Here is a 17,214-nt window from a genome sequence, read left to right on the forward strand (position 1 = left end):
CTCAGGTTGTTGAATTCCAAGAAAGATGTATCTGTTGGGGATGGTGTGGGGGAGAGAAAAGGGGAAGGTGAATATGGAAGAAAAAGAGAAGGAGGACACTAGAACAAGTAGAATCCCAGCAAATGGCAATTCGGCTGGAAGGGGAGGATGAGGTGGGGCCAGAAAGAGCACGTCACGTGTAGGTGCCTCTGTGTGTGTTCTCACTGATTCTGTATCATCGTGGACCTTTCCTGGAAGAAAAAGCACAGAGGTGAGCCTTGGAGGAGAAGTTGATCCATGTCTGCAAAGGAGCTTCTTAAAGGTAGGGATCCACAGAACCCTTCAACTGCCCTTCAACTCAGGGTAGAGTTGAAGGAAAGGAAAAGGGTTCTGACAAGCCTGTAAGAGCAGCTGCCTGGTGCCTTAGAGGAAATACTGAATATGGAGTCAGGAAGCCTGGGTTTCAAGTCGTAGCTCTGCCACTGGTTACCTGTAGGTCCTAAGGAAGTCACTCTGCCTCTCTGAGCATCAGGGTCCTCCCGTGTAAAAGTCTACTCTAGCTGGGAAGTCTATGACATTTATCATTTATGTGCCAACCAAGTTCATTTATAGCTGGAACATCATTATTTTTGAGTCAGAAAATGACTCTTCTGTGGCTGTTTTTGTGCTTGGTGATTTGGGTAATTTCATTTTTGTCTGCCAGTAATATTTTAGTGTTGTTCCCTTTGAAAATTTCTAACCTATCTCTTTTGAACTGAGCTGGAAAGAGAAGGGTTTTTGCCCTTGCCTGGACAAAAGGATGCTGGCAAATAGGGTGTCCCAGTCTGCCTTGGACTGAGGGGTTTCCCAGGACCAGGGACTTTCGGTCCCAGGCACGCTGGAGGCTGGGTTGCCATAGTGGTGGGGAAGACTGGGGCTGGGAGGTAGCTTGGAGGAGGGGGCCTGCAAGAGCTCGCCTCCTGTTCCCTTTCTACGTGGAGTTTCCCACGAAGCACCCCCGACCAACCGGTGTGGTGGTTTTCATTACAAGGCGTAACTAACTCCCTGTTGGGAGGCTGGTGGAGATACAGGGATGAGAAGCGAGGGGCAGCCTTCAGACCAGTCATAAGCCCCACCTGAGATAACTATTGCCAGGAAAGAAGCTGAAATGCTTGACTAGCACTGATGCTGTGGGGATTTTCCCTTTTTCTTCAAAAAAACAGAAAAGACCAAGTGGAAAAAAAAAAAAGTGATGAGTTGTGAGACAGGCCTTGGGCCCTACGCAGCCCCAGCAGACAGCGCGCAGTTCATTTGTTTAAATTTGCAGCTGACGGCTGCCACCTCGCTATAGGCACCGAGCGGAGAACCTCTCAAAATCAGACAGTGGCCAGTCGGCTGACATACTGCTACAACCATGAACTACCCCCTCACTCTGGACATGGACCTCATGAACTACAACCTGGAGGACCTGGTGAGTACAGACAGGTTGCCCAGGAATTCGAAATGCCTTGGGCCCGGGGCCCAAGGGAAGACGGGATAGTCCCCTCCCACAGTGGATCGGCAGACTCTAGACAGGTTCCCTGGTTCCTGCCTTTTAAGGTTTGATTTCTCATTCCATGGATGCAGCAGATAAATAGAGCTGATGCCTTACATAGACATCCTTTATTTGGAGGGGACTGGAAGGATGGGTTTAGGTCCTGCATCCTCCCTGGTGTGTTCTGGGACCTAGAACAAGTCACTTTGCCTCTCAACTCTTCAATAGGATCTCCTCTCCTCATCTCTTAGGGCTGAAATAAGGGGTACGTGGGAAAGTACGCTGGAGCCTTTCTTCATGTCCAGGGGCTGGCACTATTAGCCGACCGATCAGTGTGTATTTAGTCAGCTCTTGCTATATGACTGTCATTGCGGCACGACACTCTCTCTTGGGTAGAGAAGTTGAGAGCCTGGTGTTGACCCTGAAATAGCTTATGGGCTAGCCAAGAAGTAAAAATGACTCACTGGAAGCTTGTAGACAAGGATTATGTGCTTAAACCGAGGAGATGGTTGGCAAGGGAGAGGACCCCAGTGGGCTGGGGCAGGTGGTGCTGAGCTAATATCAAGTGCATGGAAGAATCTTGTGTTAATCCTAGAAATGTCTTAGAATATGTTGTGGTCTCCCTTTGAAGACTGGGCTCTCTAGAGACAAGGTATTCTTGGGTGGGCTGAAAAATACAGTCCCCAGCATCACTCTCTGCCGCCCAACCATGCCTGTCCTGTGAAGCAGAGGGGCCCAGTTGCCTTGGTCATCACTGGGTCCCCGAAAGATGTATGTAGGGGACCACTCAACCAGAGACAGGAGGTGCCTGTGTGAGGGCAGTAGAGGATGGTTTGTAAGGATCTTTTGGACACTTCCTTGCGGCCTTTTCTTCCTTTCCCCCATGGCCGAGGACACTTCTAGGGGAAGAATTTCTCACTCAGTCTGGATTGGATCATGAAAGGTCCAAACCCTTTCTCCTCTACCCTCCAGCTCTCCTGGCCCTAAACTCACCCTGAGATGATCCCTGACTCCCTCTCACTCCCCTGACTGGAGTCTATACTGTAACTCCATCAACCGTGTTCCCACACTTGCTTGGAAAGTTCTGCCTCTCACTTGCCTAGACCCCAAGACTTGGAAGTATACGTAGAACATGGGGAGGTGGGGGAAGGGCTAATTACCCAAAGTCTGGCTTCTCGGATCCTAACCCCCAGATAAAAGCAGAGTCAGAACCATCAGTCTGATCAGACCTGCTGCTTAATTTGGGGGACCCGATGCAACCCAAACATGTAGGTCTCCTATTAAGAGACCTGATGCAACCTAAATGTGTAGGGATCCTATTAAGAATTTCAAGACAGTGACAAGAGAGCACCAAGCCAAGCATGGGGCGCTTCTAAGTGCTGGGTGCTGCGTGACTGTCCTGGTAGCACGCCCATAAAGCTGGCCCTGAGTCCAATCAGGCTAAAACCCCACAGCCCTGACAAGGCAACGTGCTCTCGCCCTGGCCCCCAGCTCTGGCCCCTGCCTTCCCTGATTAGGTTACAGGGCATCTTCCTTTGCCTGCAGCTTCAAGCTGACCACGAGCCCTGACCCAGTTGGATATCACAGTAACCAACTCAAGACCTGGCTGGTTCTGGCTTCTGAGAAACCTCAAGAGTTCCCCTAACAGCACGCTTCACTCCACTGCGTGACCTACTAGAGACAGGTGGTGGCAGGGGGCAGGGGGACAGTGGGGCACGTCCCACATACCAAAGAAAACCAACAGGCCGGGGAGAGAAACCGGTGACTCACTTCATGTCATACCTCAATTGGGTGGTCTCAGGCCTGGGAACCCAGTGGGCCTGAACCACCCCATCCCCATCAGAGTCAGGCCAGGAGCCAGGAATCCCAGGACCGCCCAGGCCCTGGACTCGTCTTTAGCCAGCTCCTAGTGCTTCATCCCACCTATGCTCACCTCCTATATATTCACCTCCTATATATTAGGGCTGTTGTCTCCTCAGAAGCACAGACCCTCTCTCCACCCCCACCCCTCACAGCAGGACCTTGAGCAGTTTCGACAGCCTCCCCCACAGCGTCTCCCCGCATAAGAGCCCTGGGACGGCAGGGCGGCAGAAGAGGCTTGCATGCACATGCTTCTCACCAAGTGTGTGCTGATTCATGCTATTCTGCTGGGGGTCTCAGCTCCCCATCTCTCTCTGGAGTTAGTCTGGCTTCTATTCTGTTTCCTGTTCCCTTCCTTCTCCTTGTCCAAATCAAGTATCAGTTCAGCTTCCCAGAACACTGAATTCTAGACTTCAATGCTGGGTTAAGATTGGTGCGGGGAGAGGGGGCTCTTGGCCATAAACCAAGTGTTGGCCATCCCGTCTTCCCTCCCTCTTCTTGCATCTATTTTAAACATCTATCAACTGTTTTAAATGTCCATTTTCTTGAGATGGATTGCTAATTGCCACGAATGGAGGATCCAAACGGAAGACATCTAGACGGCTAGGTGCCAGAAAGAAGTAGCCAGGTCCCTGGGGTGGGCATGCCAGGGACCCATCCTGCTGGGAAGGCAGATCTAGGCAGACCAGGAAAAACCTCTGTCTACAGGAAGCTGGACCTGAAAGCATGGAGCCTCCTCTAGAACTAGGACCTGAGGCACCTCCAGGGGCCAGTCATAAGCTGCATCTCCAGCCCCACCCAGCACACCAGCCATAGAGTAGGGGGAACCTGGCCCAGCCCCAGGGCCTGGATTCCCCGACCCCTCCCCAGGGATGACCCCCACAAACTATGACTTCAGCGTGATCAGAGCATCACAGGATGCAAAGGCCGTTCACACGCGCTGTCCCATTTCATCAAGGAGGTGTCAAGAAGAGGAACCAAAACCGGCTCAGGCTGTTTCTGGGGTTTACCTTGGGGGAGGGGAGGCTCACCCCCCTCCCAAACCAATCAGAAATTCCCAGAGGAACCCCAGTAGAAGGGGCCCCACCTGGGGGTGATTGGTAGGGTCCGATAAGGGCCAGCCTGGGGAGAGGTCAGTGTGCTAGAAACCTGGACTCGGGCACATAGACCATAGTCTCCATCAGGAATTCTCACCTTCAGTGACGAAGCAGACTGTGGCTGATCCACTCCTCTGGCAGACTGGCTGAAAAAATGGCCCTGAACTCGCGCTGACAATCAGGACATAAGGATGAGTCTTCTTTCAGGAAGGATGGGACAACATGTTTCCAATCAGTACTAACTCGGGATGTGGTATCATATACACCCAAGTGACATGTCCACCTGTCCCTTGCACAGTGTGGCTCTGTCCCCAAAGTGTACATTGATTTGGGGCACCAAGGGGGACCCACTGAAGCCTAGAGACTCAGTGCAGAGGTAGGGGTAGCTTAAAGTCTCCACCCAGAACCACACCCAGAGTAGTGTCTTGTTCCTCATGGCCAAAACCCTTGGGTGGAGATGGAAGAGCAGCCTGGCAGGTCACTCTTGAAGGCTAGGGGTGGGGAAAGGTGGGGAGATGTGACAAATGGCAAGCCAGAGTCTCAGATGGTCTTTAGGGAGTGTGGGCCCTCTAAAGGAAGAGGGGGTACAGACCTCCACCCTTGCCCCTCAGCCCAGCCTCCATCCTCAAGACACCTCTGGCATCCCTCAAGCCACTGAAAGCCAGAATAAGAGACACCCTGGCTGGCCCTGATCACAGCTCCCGACTCTGGATTGGGAATGTCCAGCCAGGGACATAAAAGGAGATGGAGCCTGTGTGTGCTCCCCGCGCCTCTTGCAGTCTGTATGACTCAGGCCCCTGGAGCCCTGGACTTGGGCCTGGACGAGCCAAGCCCTCAGCAGCCCTGCCCCCTTCCTGGGGGCTGAGAAGCAAAGTTAGGCTGAGCCATTCCCTCCCTGCAGGCCAGACAACCTGGAGAAGCAATGGCTCCCAAGCAAATGAAGATAAGGCTGAGAACCAGCTCAGGGCAGGGCATGACAGCCCGAGATGTGGAGCATCTGGGAGCTGTGAGCAAGGCGCATCTGAGAGCAGCGCCCAGCCTCCTTTCCAGGGCAGGAATGCCTTCCACACACTTGGCCTCAAATATTCCTCTTCCTCCCAAGTGCCCCAACTCATTGTTGGAAAGCTAGAACCTGTTAGAAGGCTCTTTCTGCTTTGACTGAAACACCCCTGACCCCAACCTCGGCCCATTCCTCCTGGTCTACCCTCTAGAATCTCACACAATAAGTCCATCCTACCCTCTCACCAAGGGCATTCTTTACAGTCCTTGAAGGACCCAGCTGTCTTTGACTCAAGTCTTCTCTTCCCTGGATGCCAACAGCCAGCGACCTGGAAGCTTCCTACCAGGGCGGGGATTTCCGGACCCCTTAACCAGTGGCCACCCTGGTCTAGCCCAAAGGAACTGGGTTGGTGGCAGCTGCCCACCTACAGGTTTCTGTTCACCTAGATAAGGTAACGGAGCCCTCCTGGCAGCCACGTCACTCTGTTGACTCATCTGAAGCTTGCTGTCAACAAACTCTCGAGTCTTTTTTCTCATAAACAGTTAAGTCGGGTCTTCCCTCATCTGTCCCTGAAGAGTTAAAGTTTGAAACCCCATCTTGGTCTCTACATTTTTCCTGATCAATTCCATCTGGTCAGTTTGGGCCTGTAGTTCTGGGTTGTAGAGAACTCTGCATCATCTGAAAATGTCCCCCAGCTGTGTCACCCAGGACAGGGCTGAGTGAAAACAAGGAAAGGATCCAGGGCAGACCCCTGGGGAGGGTCTGAGACAACCCCCCGCTGCCCACCTGCTGACACAGAGACCCATCAGCAAATGTTTGTGAGCTTCACACAGGCCAGGAAAGGGCAGCAAGGTAGCCTCATTATTTAAAGAAGTCAGATGGGGCCTGGGGGCCTTAATTATCCAGGGAGAGGCCTGGGTCCTACAGGAGATCCAGAAGGAAAGAAAGGGGGAGCAGCGGAGGAAGAGTAACAGTTGCAATCCCAAGCATTTAAAAAATGTTTTGTATTGATTCACTTTTTATTGTGCTGGGTCTTCATTGCTGCATGGGCTTTCTCTAGTTGCAGTAAGTGGGGGCTACTCTATAGTTGAGGTGCAAGGACTTCTCATTGCGGTGGCTTCTCTCATTGCAGAGCGTGGGCTCTAGTGCCCTTGAGCTCCAGTAGTTGCGGCTCGTGGGCTCAGTAGTTGTGGCCCACGGGTTTCCTTGCCCTGCAGCCTGTGGGATCTTCCGGGACCAGAGATTGAACCCATGTCCCCTGCACTAACAGGTGGATGCTTAACCACTGGACCACCAGGCAAGTCTGGAACCCCAAGCACTGCAATCCCATCCTCCCTTCTCCTGGCACCACAGTACCAGGACACAGAATGTTCTAGCCCCCACTCCTGCCCCTCCCCAGTGGTCATAGCAATTTTCTACCTAGATTCCTGGCTCTTTGCTTGGCTTCATCACCGTCACTGTGTTTTCTTGCTTCCTCTGAGGCCTGGTCCCCAGCCTTTGTTGGGCTACTATCCACTGGGTACCTGCTCATGCTACATGCGGTCATGGCCCCACCTGGCTCATGTCTGAGGCTATTCAGGGTACACACTGCTGTCAGAGTGTGTGTGCCTGAGGGCTGTGGGTTCCTGAAACTTGTCATAGCAAAGAATGAGGCCATATCACCCACAATGAACTCCCTCTGGGTGTGAGTCTTGAAGGGCCCTTCTGTCCCCGTTCCCATGATATTCAGGATTCCCGATTTCTGATTTCCCGCTGGGCCAGAGTCAGCCTTGTGCGATTACCTCTCTCCATGATTTGGGGAAGGGTGAGGGTGCCGGATCCCCTGGCTGTGGGAAATGGTTTAACACGTGCCACTCCCGGACCCCAAAAACCTGTCTGTTTGACACCTCCTGCTGAGCGGTATCGCAGCCTCTCAGCACTCCTCAAACCAGCTTCCTCCATCTTCTCTTCTCTGCCTGAGCGTTCTGCTGAACAACCACCTCTCGGCAAGAAGGAAGAGACAGCCCCCCACCCCCCTGACTCCCCTACCCCAATGTGTGCGTGATAAGTCGCTTCAGTCGGACCCTGCATGACCCCATGGGCTGAAGCCCACCAGGCTCCTTTGTCCATGGGAATCTCCAGGCAAGAATACTGGAGTGGGTTGCCATGCCCTCCTCCAGGGGATCAAATCCAGGTCGCTTACATCTCCTGCATTGGCAGGCGGATTCCTTACCACTAGTGCCACCTGGGAAGCACCTCCCCCCAATCCCCCCACCCCAGCCATCCTTCTCTAAACCTGGTTCAGGGGATGGGGGCTCTGGAGTCCAAGGGACACGTCTCTCTGTGTTGACTTTAACCCGTCAACCTAGATGCTTTAGCCAGCAGGTCTTGAGTGGTCCTGGGCCAGGTAGGCTGGCTGCACTGAAGCCCTCCGCTGGGCGGTGGGACTGCCAGGCTCCCACCACGAGGTAGATGGAGTCCAGCCTAGTCCCACTGACTGCCAAACCCTGCACCTCTGCTTCTGTCTCCATTGCTTTGTTCTGCATGAAGACAGCTCATCTCACTGCTTTCTCCTTAACTCCTGCTGAATTTCAGGATAAATCAAAGGGTTGTAGTCAATGACGATGCTGGAAATAGCTCCCAGTATGGATAGAGAACTCGATAGGCTTGAGGCTGTCAAGAACTTTGGAAGGAGGCAAGACCTGAAGAAGGGTAAGGAGGAGTGTCTGAGTCTCTGCTGGGGCACAGAGAGGAACTGCCTTGAAGTCCTGGAATATGAGGGTCTCTGGTCTTCTTTAGAAACTGCTCTCTGAAGCCCATCCAGCATGTGCAGAATACATGGCCTTGTAAGGGGGACACAGAAGGCCTGCCTCCAGGAGTTTGCCCTGTACTGAGGCCATGGACATCCCAGCCTGAGTGATGTAATAAAGGCACTTGTGACAAAAGGAGAGAGAATGGACTGGGATGGCCCAAAAGTTTGTTCAGCTTTTCCCATAAAATAGTACAGAAAAACCTGAACAAACTTTTAAGCCAACCCAATAATTCCAAACAGAAGAGTTAGGAAGGACATAGGAAGGTGGGATTGAGTGGGGCATTGAGAAAAGCATAGGAACAGGTAAGCTTTTGCAAGAAAAGACTCCTCAGCAAAAGGAAGAATTTTAGACACAGGACTATATTGGAGTGATGGGGGCAGGCAGTCAGGAGGACGATGAACCTGGAGAGGAATAAAGCTGTGAAGAGGAAGAGATAAGGTTTGAAAGGTCAGGGAAATATACATTTTGCAGCAATGCAGAGGTCCTGTAGGGGCGTTTGGACCTCACCCCACTTCCCACGTGCCCCTAGCAGTACCCGCCTGCCAATGCAGAAGACACGAGACGCAGTTTTGATCCCTGGGTCGAGAAGATCCCTTGGAGGAGGGCATGGCAATCCACTCCAGTATTCTTGCCTGGAGAATCCCAGGGACAGAGAAGCCTGGCGGGCTACCGTCCAGAGGGTCACAAAGAGTCAGACATGACTAAAGTGACTTGGCACACTGGCACTACGAGCTTATGGCTTTTGAATGAAAGCAAAAGCATATTCTTAAACAAAATCTAGTATGTCAAACGCTACATGAGACAAGGGTGTCCTGGTTTCAAGGAGACTCTCTCCTTGCCCTCCACCCCATCCCTGGTAAAGCCTGCAAAGAAAGTTATGGACTCATCCCCTATGGGATGCCCTCCAATTAGTTCTGAAATTGAGTGATGTAAGGTGAACATCTCTCCCTAAGAGAACATACAGATAAACCTCATCTGGTTTTGAGCGCTGCATTGTAGTCTGCTGTGTGAATGCATGGATGTTGGCGTCTTCCAAACTTCTATTGAGGAACTTGATTCCAAACATGACTTTTTCTTATAATTTGCTTTGCTATTAAATAAGACTAACACATTTTAAATCAACTATTCTCCAATAAATTTTTTAAGTATTAAACTGATAAGATAAGAAAATCACTGCTTAGAGATAACAGGGAACAGTAAAAGATTTTAAGCAGGACACTGATGTAATGAGGTTCGTGGGTTGGAAAATTCATCCTGCCCTCTGTGTAGGAGCTGGACAAGAGTGGAGAAGTTAGTGGGAATGGGACTGTGGGGAGACAGTAGACCTTCACAGCATGAGCGTGAAGAAGGGCTAGAGCTTTGATCCGGGCGAGCCTATGGCTCTGCCACTAAACTTATGTATCCCCCCAACCCCTTCTTCCAGAACCACCTGCCCCAGGAACCAGAAGGAAAGACCCAGGCTGGGGAATAGGCCTTCCCACCATTGAGAGCGAGTGGATGACCCCCAGCGGGGGTCCTGGCTAGCAGTGCAGCCACCCCCGCTTGTGGGGGGACCCTCACTCTCCAGGAAGGAGGGCACCCAGAGCCTGGGTGCCGAGTCCCTGCTCCCATCCTCTCTCTCCCAGGGGTTCATCATTTCTAGAAATGTCTTTTTGAGCCCACATAAGTTGGTTATAAGTGGTTTTGAAATGCCGTGGAGGGGGGTCTGGTTAGGGGAGGGGTAGGAAGAACAGAGCTGGGAAGTGAGGAGGAGCAGGTGCAGGGGGACAGCTGTGAGTGAAAGGTATGAAAACAGGCACCCTGCCTTCCTTTGCGGTTTGCTCAGTAAACAACCTGAGTGCTGGCAGGGCGGGGGAGGGGGGGGTGCAGGGAGGGGGGAGGAGTGAGCTTCCGGAAACAGAGTGGGCACACTTCACTTGGAGCCCTCCCCAGTCCCCCACCACCATCACCCCTGCCGCAGGTATTCACCCCCACTCCCCACCACCCCTGTGCCTCCCTTACTTCCTCCTATCACTCTCCTCTGCCTCTGGGCCCTCTGCTTCCGAAGTGGGAAGGGCGCAGAGTAGCAGGCAGGGCAGCCCAGGCATTGCCGTGTATTGGTGGAAGTTACATCAACATGGGTTCAAGCAGACCCGCTCTCTAGCAAGACATCGGTGAAACAGATATTACATACCTGAGCTTGTTGTGCATGTTAAACAAAACAAGGGGCTCCCACAACAATTTCAGTTATAAGGAAGGCACTCAGGAAAAAGGGGACAAAATGAGAGGAAGCCAACAGCCCATATCAGCATTCAGCCCTTCAGCAGGATCCTGGGCTTTAGTAGGGCTTCCCAGGTGGCTCAGTGTAAAGAACCCACCTGCCAATGTAGGAGCCACAGGAGATGCAGGTTCCATCCCTGAGTCAGGAAGATCCCCTGGAGAAGGAAATGGCAACCCACTCCAGCATTCTTGCCTGGGAAATCCCATGGACAGAGGAGCCTGGTGGGCTACAGTCCACAGGGTCACAAAGAGTCGGACACGACTAAGCGATTGAGCACACACGCACGCAGGCTTTAGTGCCCTCTGTCCTGTCCAGAACTGGAACTCCTTATCCCAACCAGATTCATTCCCCAAATGGAAGTCCTGATCCCAGTCCTCCGAGCCTTCAGCCTTCCACACCTGAGGACTCAGAAATGAGAAATGACTTACAGGTGCACAGCCCTCCAGAGTTCATATTCCCACGCCACGTTCCCTCTTTAGTCTTTGTTTTACAGACGAAAATAAAGTTGGAAAAGGCAAAGTGATTTGTTGGAGGAACATGAAGGGAAACTGGGATTTAATCTGTGGGCGGCCTGGAGGCACAGGGACAAGAACAGTTAGCTTGCAGGGTTGGCGGGAGAGGGGAACAGGATAACTCTATCAGGGAGTCAGGATCCCTCTCCGAGAGGAAAGACTGGTTCTCAGTTTCTGCTCTCCTGTCTCCTTGTCCTTGAAGTACAAGGAATTAGGGAGCTACAATGACAGTACGGAGACCCCCATAAAGGAAAACCATCTCTGCCTCACCGTCGAGGGGCCTCTGCTGACCTCCTTCAAGGCCGTGTTCATGCCCGTGGCCTATGGCCTCATCTTCCTCCTCGGTGTGATGGGCAACATTCTGGTCCTGGTGATCCTGGAGCGTCACCGGCAGACGCGCAGCTCCACTGAGACCTTCCTGTTTCACCTGGCGGTGGCAGACCTTCTCCTGGTCTTCATCCTGCCCTTCGCCGTGGCCGAGAGCTCCGTGGGCTGGGTCCTGGGCACCTTCCTCTGCAAAACCGTGATTTCTCTGCACAAGATCAACTTCTACTGCAGCAGCCTGCTCCTGGCCTGCATCGCCGTGGACCGCTACCTGGCCATCGTCCACGCCGTCCATGCCTACCGCCACCGCCGCCTCCTCTCCATCCATATCACCTGTGCGACCATCTGGCTGGCCGGCTTCTTCTTTGCCTTGCCGGAGATCCTCTTCGCCAAGGTCAGTGAACCCCATTACAATGACTCCCTGCCGCACTGCACCTTCTCCCAGGAGAACCAAGCCGAAACCAACGCCTGGTTCACCTCTCGCTTTCTCTACCACATTGGAGGATTCCTGCTGCCGATGCTGGTGATGGCTTGGTGCTACGTTGGGGTGGTGCACAGGCTGTGCCAGGCCCAGCGGCGCCCTCAGCGGCAGAAGGCGGTCAGGGTGGCCATCCTGGTGACAAGCGTCTTCTTTCTCTGCTGGTCACCCTACCAAGTCGTGATCTTCCTGGACACCCTAGCGAGGCTGAAGATGCTGGGCAGCAGCTGTGAGCTGGACGGCTATCTCTCCATGGCCATCACCATGAGCGAGTTTCTGGGCCTGGCCCACTGCTGCCTCAACCCCATGCTCTATACCTTTGCTGGCGTGAAATTCCGCAGTGACCTGTCACGGCTCCTGACCAAGCTGGGCTGCCCGGGCCCTGCCTCCCTTTGCCAGTTCTTCCCCAGCTGGCGCAAGAGCAGCCTCTCAGAGTCAGAGAATGCCACCTCCCTCACCACCTTCTAGGTCCCAGCCCCCTCCCCTTTGTTTCAGCTTTCCTCGGGGCAGGCAGTGACGCTGGCATCGCAGGAGCTGAGATCCTAAGAGCTTGCCTTGGCCAGTATCCTCACACAGGGCAGCTGGCGGAACCAACCCCTCCTTCCAGTACATCCTTGCCGGCTCTTCTCCCAGGCTCACATCTAGGCTGGGGTCCGGGGAGGGGAAAGGATCCCAAAGGCAGAGCCAAGGATACCTGTGCCCTCGGGCTGAGGACCACACTTGCCTTCTCTCATCTAAACCACCCAGAGCTCGAGGAACAACTTTTACCTCTGCCCCTGCCAATAGGGAAAGTCATTCCCCTTCCAGAACATGGTCTGTCATCTTATGGACCACATACCTCCACAACCGCCCGCATCTCCTCCCACCTCACCTGCCAAAAGAAACTAGAAGCTGAGCACCAGGGGTCGGATGGAGGTTAAAGCCAAAGAAAGGTCAGCTGGCAACAGAGCATGTGTGGCCTTGACATGTCTCAGTGACTAACAAGCCCAGACATTCTTTCAGGTCACCAGCCCTGCGGTGTTCTGACCAGGCGGAACGCTCAGGCCGACCCGGTCCATGTGGCTGCCTGGCTCTGCTGAAAATGGCGCTGGGCCAGCCCCACATCACTGGGCCCTGGGAGGTTTACCGACTCAGGGCAGACTCCAGGCACCCTCGGAGACAAGCCAGCGTCCTAGAGAAGATGTGAGGACAGCTGAGAGGAACCCAACCAAGGAAAGGAAAGATTCTTCTTCCCCAACTCCAAGGAGGCACACATCTTCACCAAAGCCAGCTGTCTTCTCTGCCCAGGGCAGAGAGCTCCCAGTATGATCCAGGGCCCTGGTGGGTGTGGGAGCTGATGGGGAAGGAGATGGATACGTTCCCCCCACCCCTCTCCCCACAAACTACACTGCCAGGGAAACCCCTGGAGCTGCAGCAGAGGGGGCACTTAGCCAAGAGTTGGTGGAGCAAGACCTCCTGAGGAGACAGATTTAGAGTCCCTGGGGGTCATCTCATCCAGCCCCCTGCCTGCAGGCCGGGCCATCTTTCTGTGCCTCAGTGAGAGCGGAGGAGCACCCCCTTGGGCTGGGCAGTGTGACAAGCAGGCCTGGGCAAGGAAGTCCTCAGGCTCCAGGAAGCTGAGCCCTGTCCCGAGAGGGTACTACTCATATGGAACCGGAGGAAGCTGCTCCGTGCCAGTCCTGCTCCTGCCCCCTTGCCTGCCACCCTGGCCTCTGGTCTGACCAGAATGGGACATCAGGGACTCCCGCACTTGCCGAGGGCACACGTTGGTTGCTCAGGCCCACTCAAGCCCGTCAGCGGAGGTCCTTAAGAAGCCTCTCTGCAGGGAATATTAGATCTATGACCCAGGGGACTCTTGTCTTCACCATGGAACACTGGAGAACCCTGGGGTCCCCTGTTCCTCCCAGCCTCCAGTAGGAAGCTGGGCAATGGAGGAGCCAGACATCAAAGAAGAAAGCAAGAAACTAGATGTTTAATTTTGTCTTTTTAATAAAAAGGCACCTATAAAACAGGTCAATACAGTACAGGCAGCACAGAGAGCCCCGGAACAAGCCTAAAAATTGTCTCAAAATAAAAACGAAGATGTCTTCACATATTGTATTTATATATTTATATTTATATATATATATTTATATAATGGTACAAAATGGCTGGGGGTGTGGCCACGGATGGAGGGAAGCTGGCCTGTGGAGTTCACCTTGGAAAGCTAGTCTGGTGGCAGAGGTGGGACGAGAGGGGCAGGGGGAGGGCGTCAGGCCCTTTTCAGTTTGACCCGTCTCTCCTCTGGGCAGGAAACACTTAAGAGTCAGCTTGGGGAGTCTTGGGTCAGGGGTGGGAGGCTCAAGGGCACGGGGCCCAGGTTGGACACAGGGAGGGAACACGTCTGGCGGGGCGGGGGGCATGGCCCCTGAACCCAGAGCCCCGGGCCCTGGTCCCCGGGGAGGGGCTGGGGAGGCAGGAGCCCACAGCCAGCCCTGGAGGAAGCGCTTGACCTGGCCGACGGGGGACTGAGGACAGCACCAGACTGGGAGAAGCGAGGACAAATTCCCTTTGTATCACAGCTGCCGACGGGAGACCAGGCCCCCTCGGGTCAGGAAGGCCAGGGACAGGCAGAAGACCCCTCGCCGAGAAATGGCCCTGGGTCCTGGGGGCGGGCACGGAAGGCCTCAGCCAGGGAACTGCCCCGCCACCTCACAAGGCAAGAAAGGAAGTGAGAAAAGGAGAAGTGTTTTACTCCTGGGGCCAAGGTGGGGGCAAAACACCCAACTGTGTATGGCTTCAGCTCTGACCAGAGGAGGAGGGAGCTCTTCTGGGAAAGGGCCCGGGGCTGACTGGAAGGCAGTGGCTGTGCCTGGGCGGGCAGGGAGCCCCGAGCTCTGGGCAGAGGGACCGTGCCAGTGAACCGCGGAGGAGGCAGAGACGCAGAGGCCCTGCTCTGAGCCAAACACTTTCTCTACTCTGTCCTCAGCAGGTGGAGGGAGGGAGACTGACTGGGCCTAACCCTTTTCCTTCCTCCTCTGGTGATAGGAAGTAGGTGGCAGCCTGGGGAAAGAGTTGGGGCCCTGGGGGCTACCTGGCCCGGAGCCACTGCAGCAGGCAGGGGACCCTCATGGCCCCCTCCACGCCGGGGGGCCTCCCACTCAGCCTCCGCCTCATCCTTCTTTCCTTCAGCCCAGACTGGGGACCAAGGACTTCAAGTTCTGGCTTAAGATGTAGCAGCAGGGGACACCAGACAGCCACAGCTGGGAAGCCAGGGCCCCCATGTCGCCTGTGTGGGGCAGACACGCGTGCACTTGCACGCGCGCTCCTGAATCGCTCAGCAGCAGACAGGCTGCCGCCCTGGGAGGCCTCAGCCCTGCTGGGGCCCACCAGGTGGAAGCCTAAGGTGGTCTGACCTCAGTTTAGGTGTGGGGGTGGCAGCTATGTCATTTCACCGCTGGAGGAGGGCACGGGAATGGTATCCTTTCTGGACCCAGAGACACTGCCCTGCAGCGGGTAGGTGTGTCAGACTGCGTGCCCCTGGGTCCAGGGGAAATGGAAGGGGCAATCATTTGAAGGGGCGGGGGTGCGGGGCGCGGGGAGGGTTTCTTTTATCCTTTTTTTTTTCTGAGTGACTTCTATCAAACACAGAAATACAGCACACGCACAAACCGGCACAAAAGCGCAGCGCTCTATTTACAGCTACAGCTGGCGCCTGCCCACCTGGCCAGCCGCCTGCAGGTTGGGGTGGGAGAGGGGGTCAGCCACAGCAGGGAGAGGAACTGAGGCAGAAGACAGAAGGAAAAAGACGGGGTGGAGGAGGGCAGAGAAACCAAGAGGAGGAAAGTGAAGCGCCAAGAGGAGAGAGCAGTGGGATGGGGAAACAGAGGACGGGGAGACTTCTCTCCTTCCAATCCGGCCAAGGATTCGATACAGGGATACAGGGACACAGGACTCGGACAGCAAAGCTGAAGAGGGTGGGTGCAGAGAAACAGGAGAGGCTCCAGAGGACTCGGGAGGAGAAGGGGAGCGGCGGTCCTGGCGGCCAAAATGGAACCAAACCCACCCCCCCGATCCCCCACCCCACTCTGCCACTTCTCCCTAAGCTGCCAGCACATCTGGTTTCCACAAATGCCGCTCCCCACACAAGCCCCCTCCACCCCACCCCTTGACCCAGGCCATCCCAACACTGGAGGGGAAGAAACTTTTTTTAAGGTTATCATATTTGCAACATGGCCCCAGCTCCAGCCCCTTGCCGGGCCTGCTAGAAAGGCAGGTTGGCCATGCCGCCCGGGGCCGGGAGGTAGCCCATCTGGTTGTCCAGAGACACACTGCGCTGCCGCAGGGGGTGGGACACCATGAGGTTCTGCTGGGGCGGGGGACCCAGGAGAGAGCCCTGTGGGGAGAGCATGTGGGGGGGCTGGCTGTAGACCTCACCCCCCACGCCCCGCTGCTTCATCAGCATGAAATTCTGCTGGGTCATGAGGCCCTGCGGGGGGGACATGACCCCCTGGTGCAGGCCGTGGGGCACCATGCCCTGCTGCGGGGGCATGCCTGTCCTGCCCAGCAAGGACATCTGTCCAGGGTGGCACATGGACATGTTGAGCCCCCGTTGGACACCCTGCTGGCCCGGGAGGTTGGGGGGCCGGGAGGGGGTCTGCTCCGCCATCATGTTCTGCAGGTTCATGAGATGCAGATTGGGGGGCTGGGCCTTGGGGGGGTGGCTCTCGCTCTTGGGGAAGTACTGGAGGGTGCTGCTTGGCTTCTCCGAGGGGATGATCCTGGACAAGTCGAACTCGGGGATCCCCGTCGGGGTGGGCCGGATCACCTCGCTCAGCTCGGGGTCATTCAGCACTGATGCCACCCCGGGGAGCACGCCCGGGGGGTACGCGTCGCCCATGCGGCTGGCCATGCTTTTGCCCATCATGTGCTGCTGGGGGGGCATGGGGCCTGGCGGCTGGCTGGGCAGGTCCTCTGGGGGCAGGGCCATGCCTGAGGGGTAGTGCTGCTGCAGGCCAGGGCCCCCGCCCCCGCCCCCACCAGGGGTCATGGCACCGTGGGGCTGCTGCAGCCGAGGAGGGAAGGGCATCATCTGGGAGGAGCTGGGCACCGGGCCGCAGGGGGCACTCAGGGAGTCTGGGCCCCCTGGAGCCATCATCATCGAGTTCTGAGGGGGCCCTCCTGTCCCCTGTGCGTTGGGGTGCAGTGGAATGTTGGAGCCCAGAGGGGTGGGGGAGGGCAGCATGGCAGGTGGGGGCTCATGGGACAGGGGCTGCTGGCCTGGCAGGTTCATGCCCATTGGGCTCTGGGCAGCAGCTGAGTTCAGGTGCATCTGGTTGGGCTGGTTATTGCTGATTCCTGAGGGGAAAGAGAAACGGGGGTCAGGAACCGTGTGCACACAGCTGGCGCAGGCTGCAGAA

General features: G+C 55.3%; 2 protein-coding genes and 1 long non-coding RNA gene across 8 annotated transcripts in view; 1 reads left to right on the forward strand and 2 right to left on the reverse strand.

Annotated features, from left to right (window-relative positions):
* LOC147357553 (uncharacterized) overlaps positions 1–6,233 on the reverse strand; it is a 45,088-nt gene extending 38,855 nt beyond the window's left edge. Inside the window, exons 1-2 of the long non-coding RNA XR_015141933.1 lie at positions 5,892–6,233; positions 4,547–4,646 (exon numbers count right to left, since the gene is read on the reverse strand). This is a non-coding gene — a long non-coding RNA (uncharacterized LOC147357553). The remainder of the gene's footprint in view (positions 1–4,546; positions 4,647–5,891) is intronic.
* Positions 407–14,400, forward strand: CXCR5 (C-X-C motif chemokine receptor 5). Its single transcript, XM_086339581.1, has 2 exons — positions 407–1,429; positions 11,216–14,400. The coding sequence occupies exons 1-2, from the start codon at positions 1,373–1,375 to the stop codon at positions 12,281–12,283; spliced, it is 1,125 nt and encodes a 374-aa protein (XP_086195707.1). The 5' UTR covers positions 407–1,372; the 3' UTR covers positions 12,284–14,400.
* BCL9L (BCL9 like) overlaps positions 13,787–17,214 on the reverse strand; it is a 28,389-nt gene continuing 24,961 nt past the window's right edge. For all 6 annotated transcript variants that reach the window (XM_086339578.1, XM_086339576.1, XM_086339580.1 and 3 more), the window contains one exon: positions 13,787–17,152. In XM_086339578.1, the coding sequence (XP_086195704.1) occupies positions 16,059–17,152 (1,094 nt within the window). In that variant the 3' untranslated portion in view covers positions 13,787–16,058. The remainder of the gene's footprint in view (positions 17,153–17,214) is intronic.

Source organism: Bos grunniens, chromosome 15 (genome assembly GCF_055505025.1).
Source record: "Bos grunniens cultivar Pamir isolate PY7600 chromosome 15, Bosgru_T2T1.0, whole genome shotgun sequence".
Classification (NCBI taxonomy): Eukaryota; Metazoa; Chordata; class Mammalia; order Artiodactyla; family Bovidae; genus Bos; species Bos grunniens.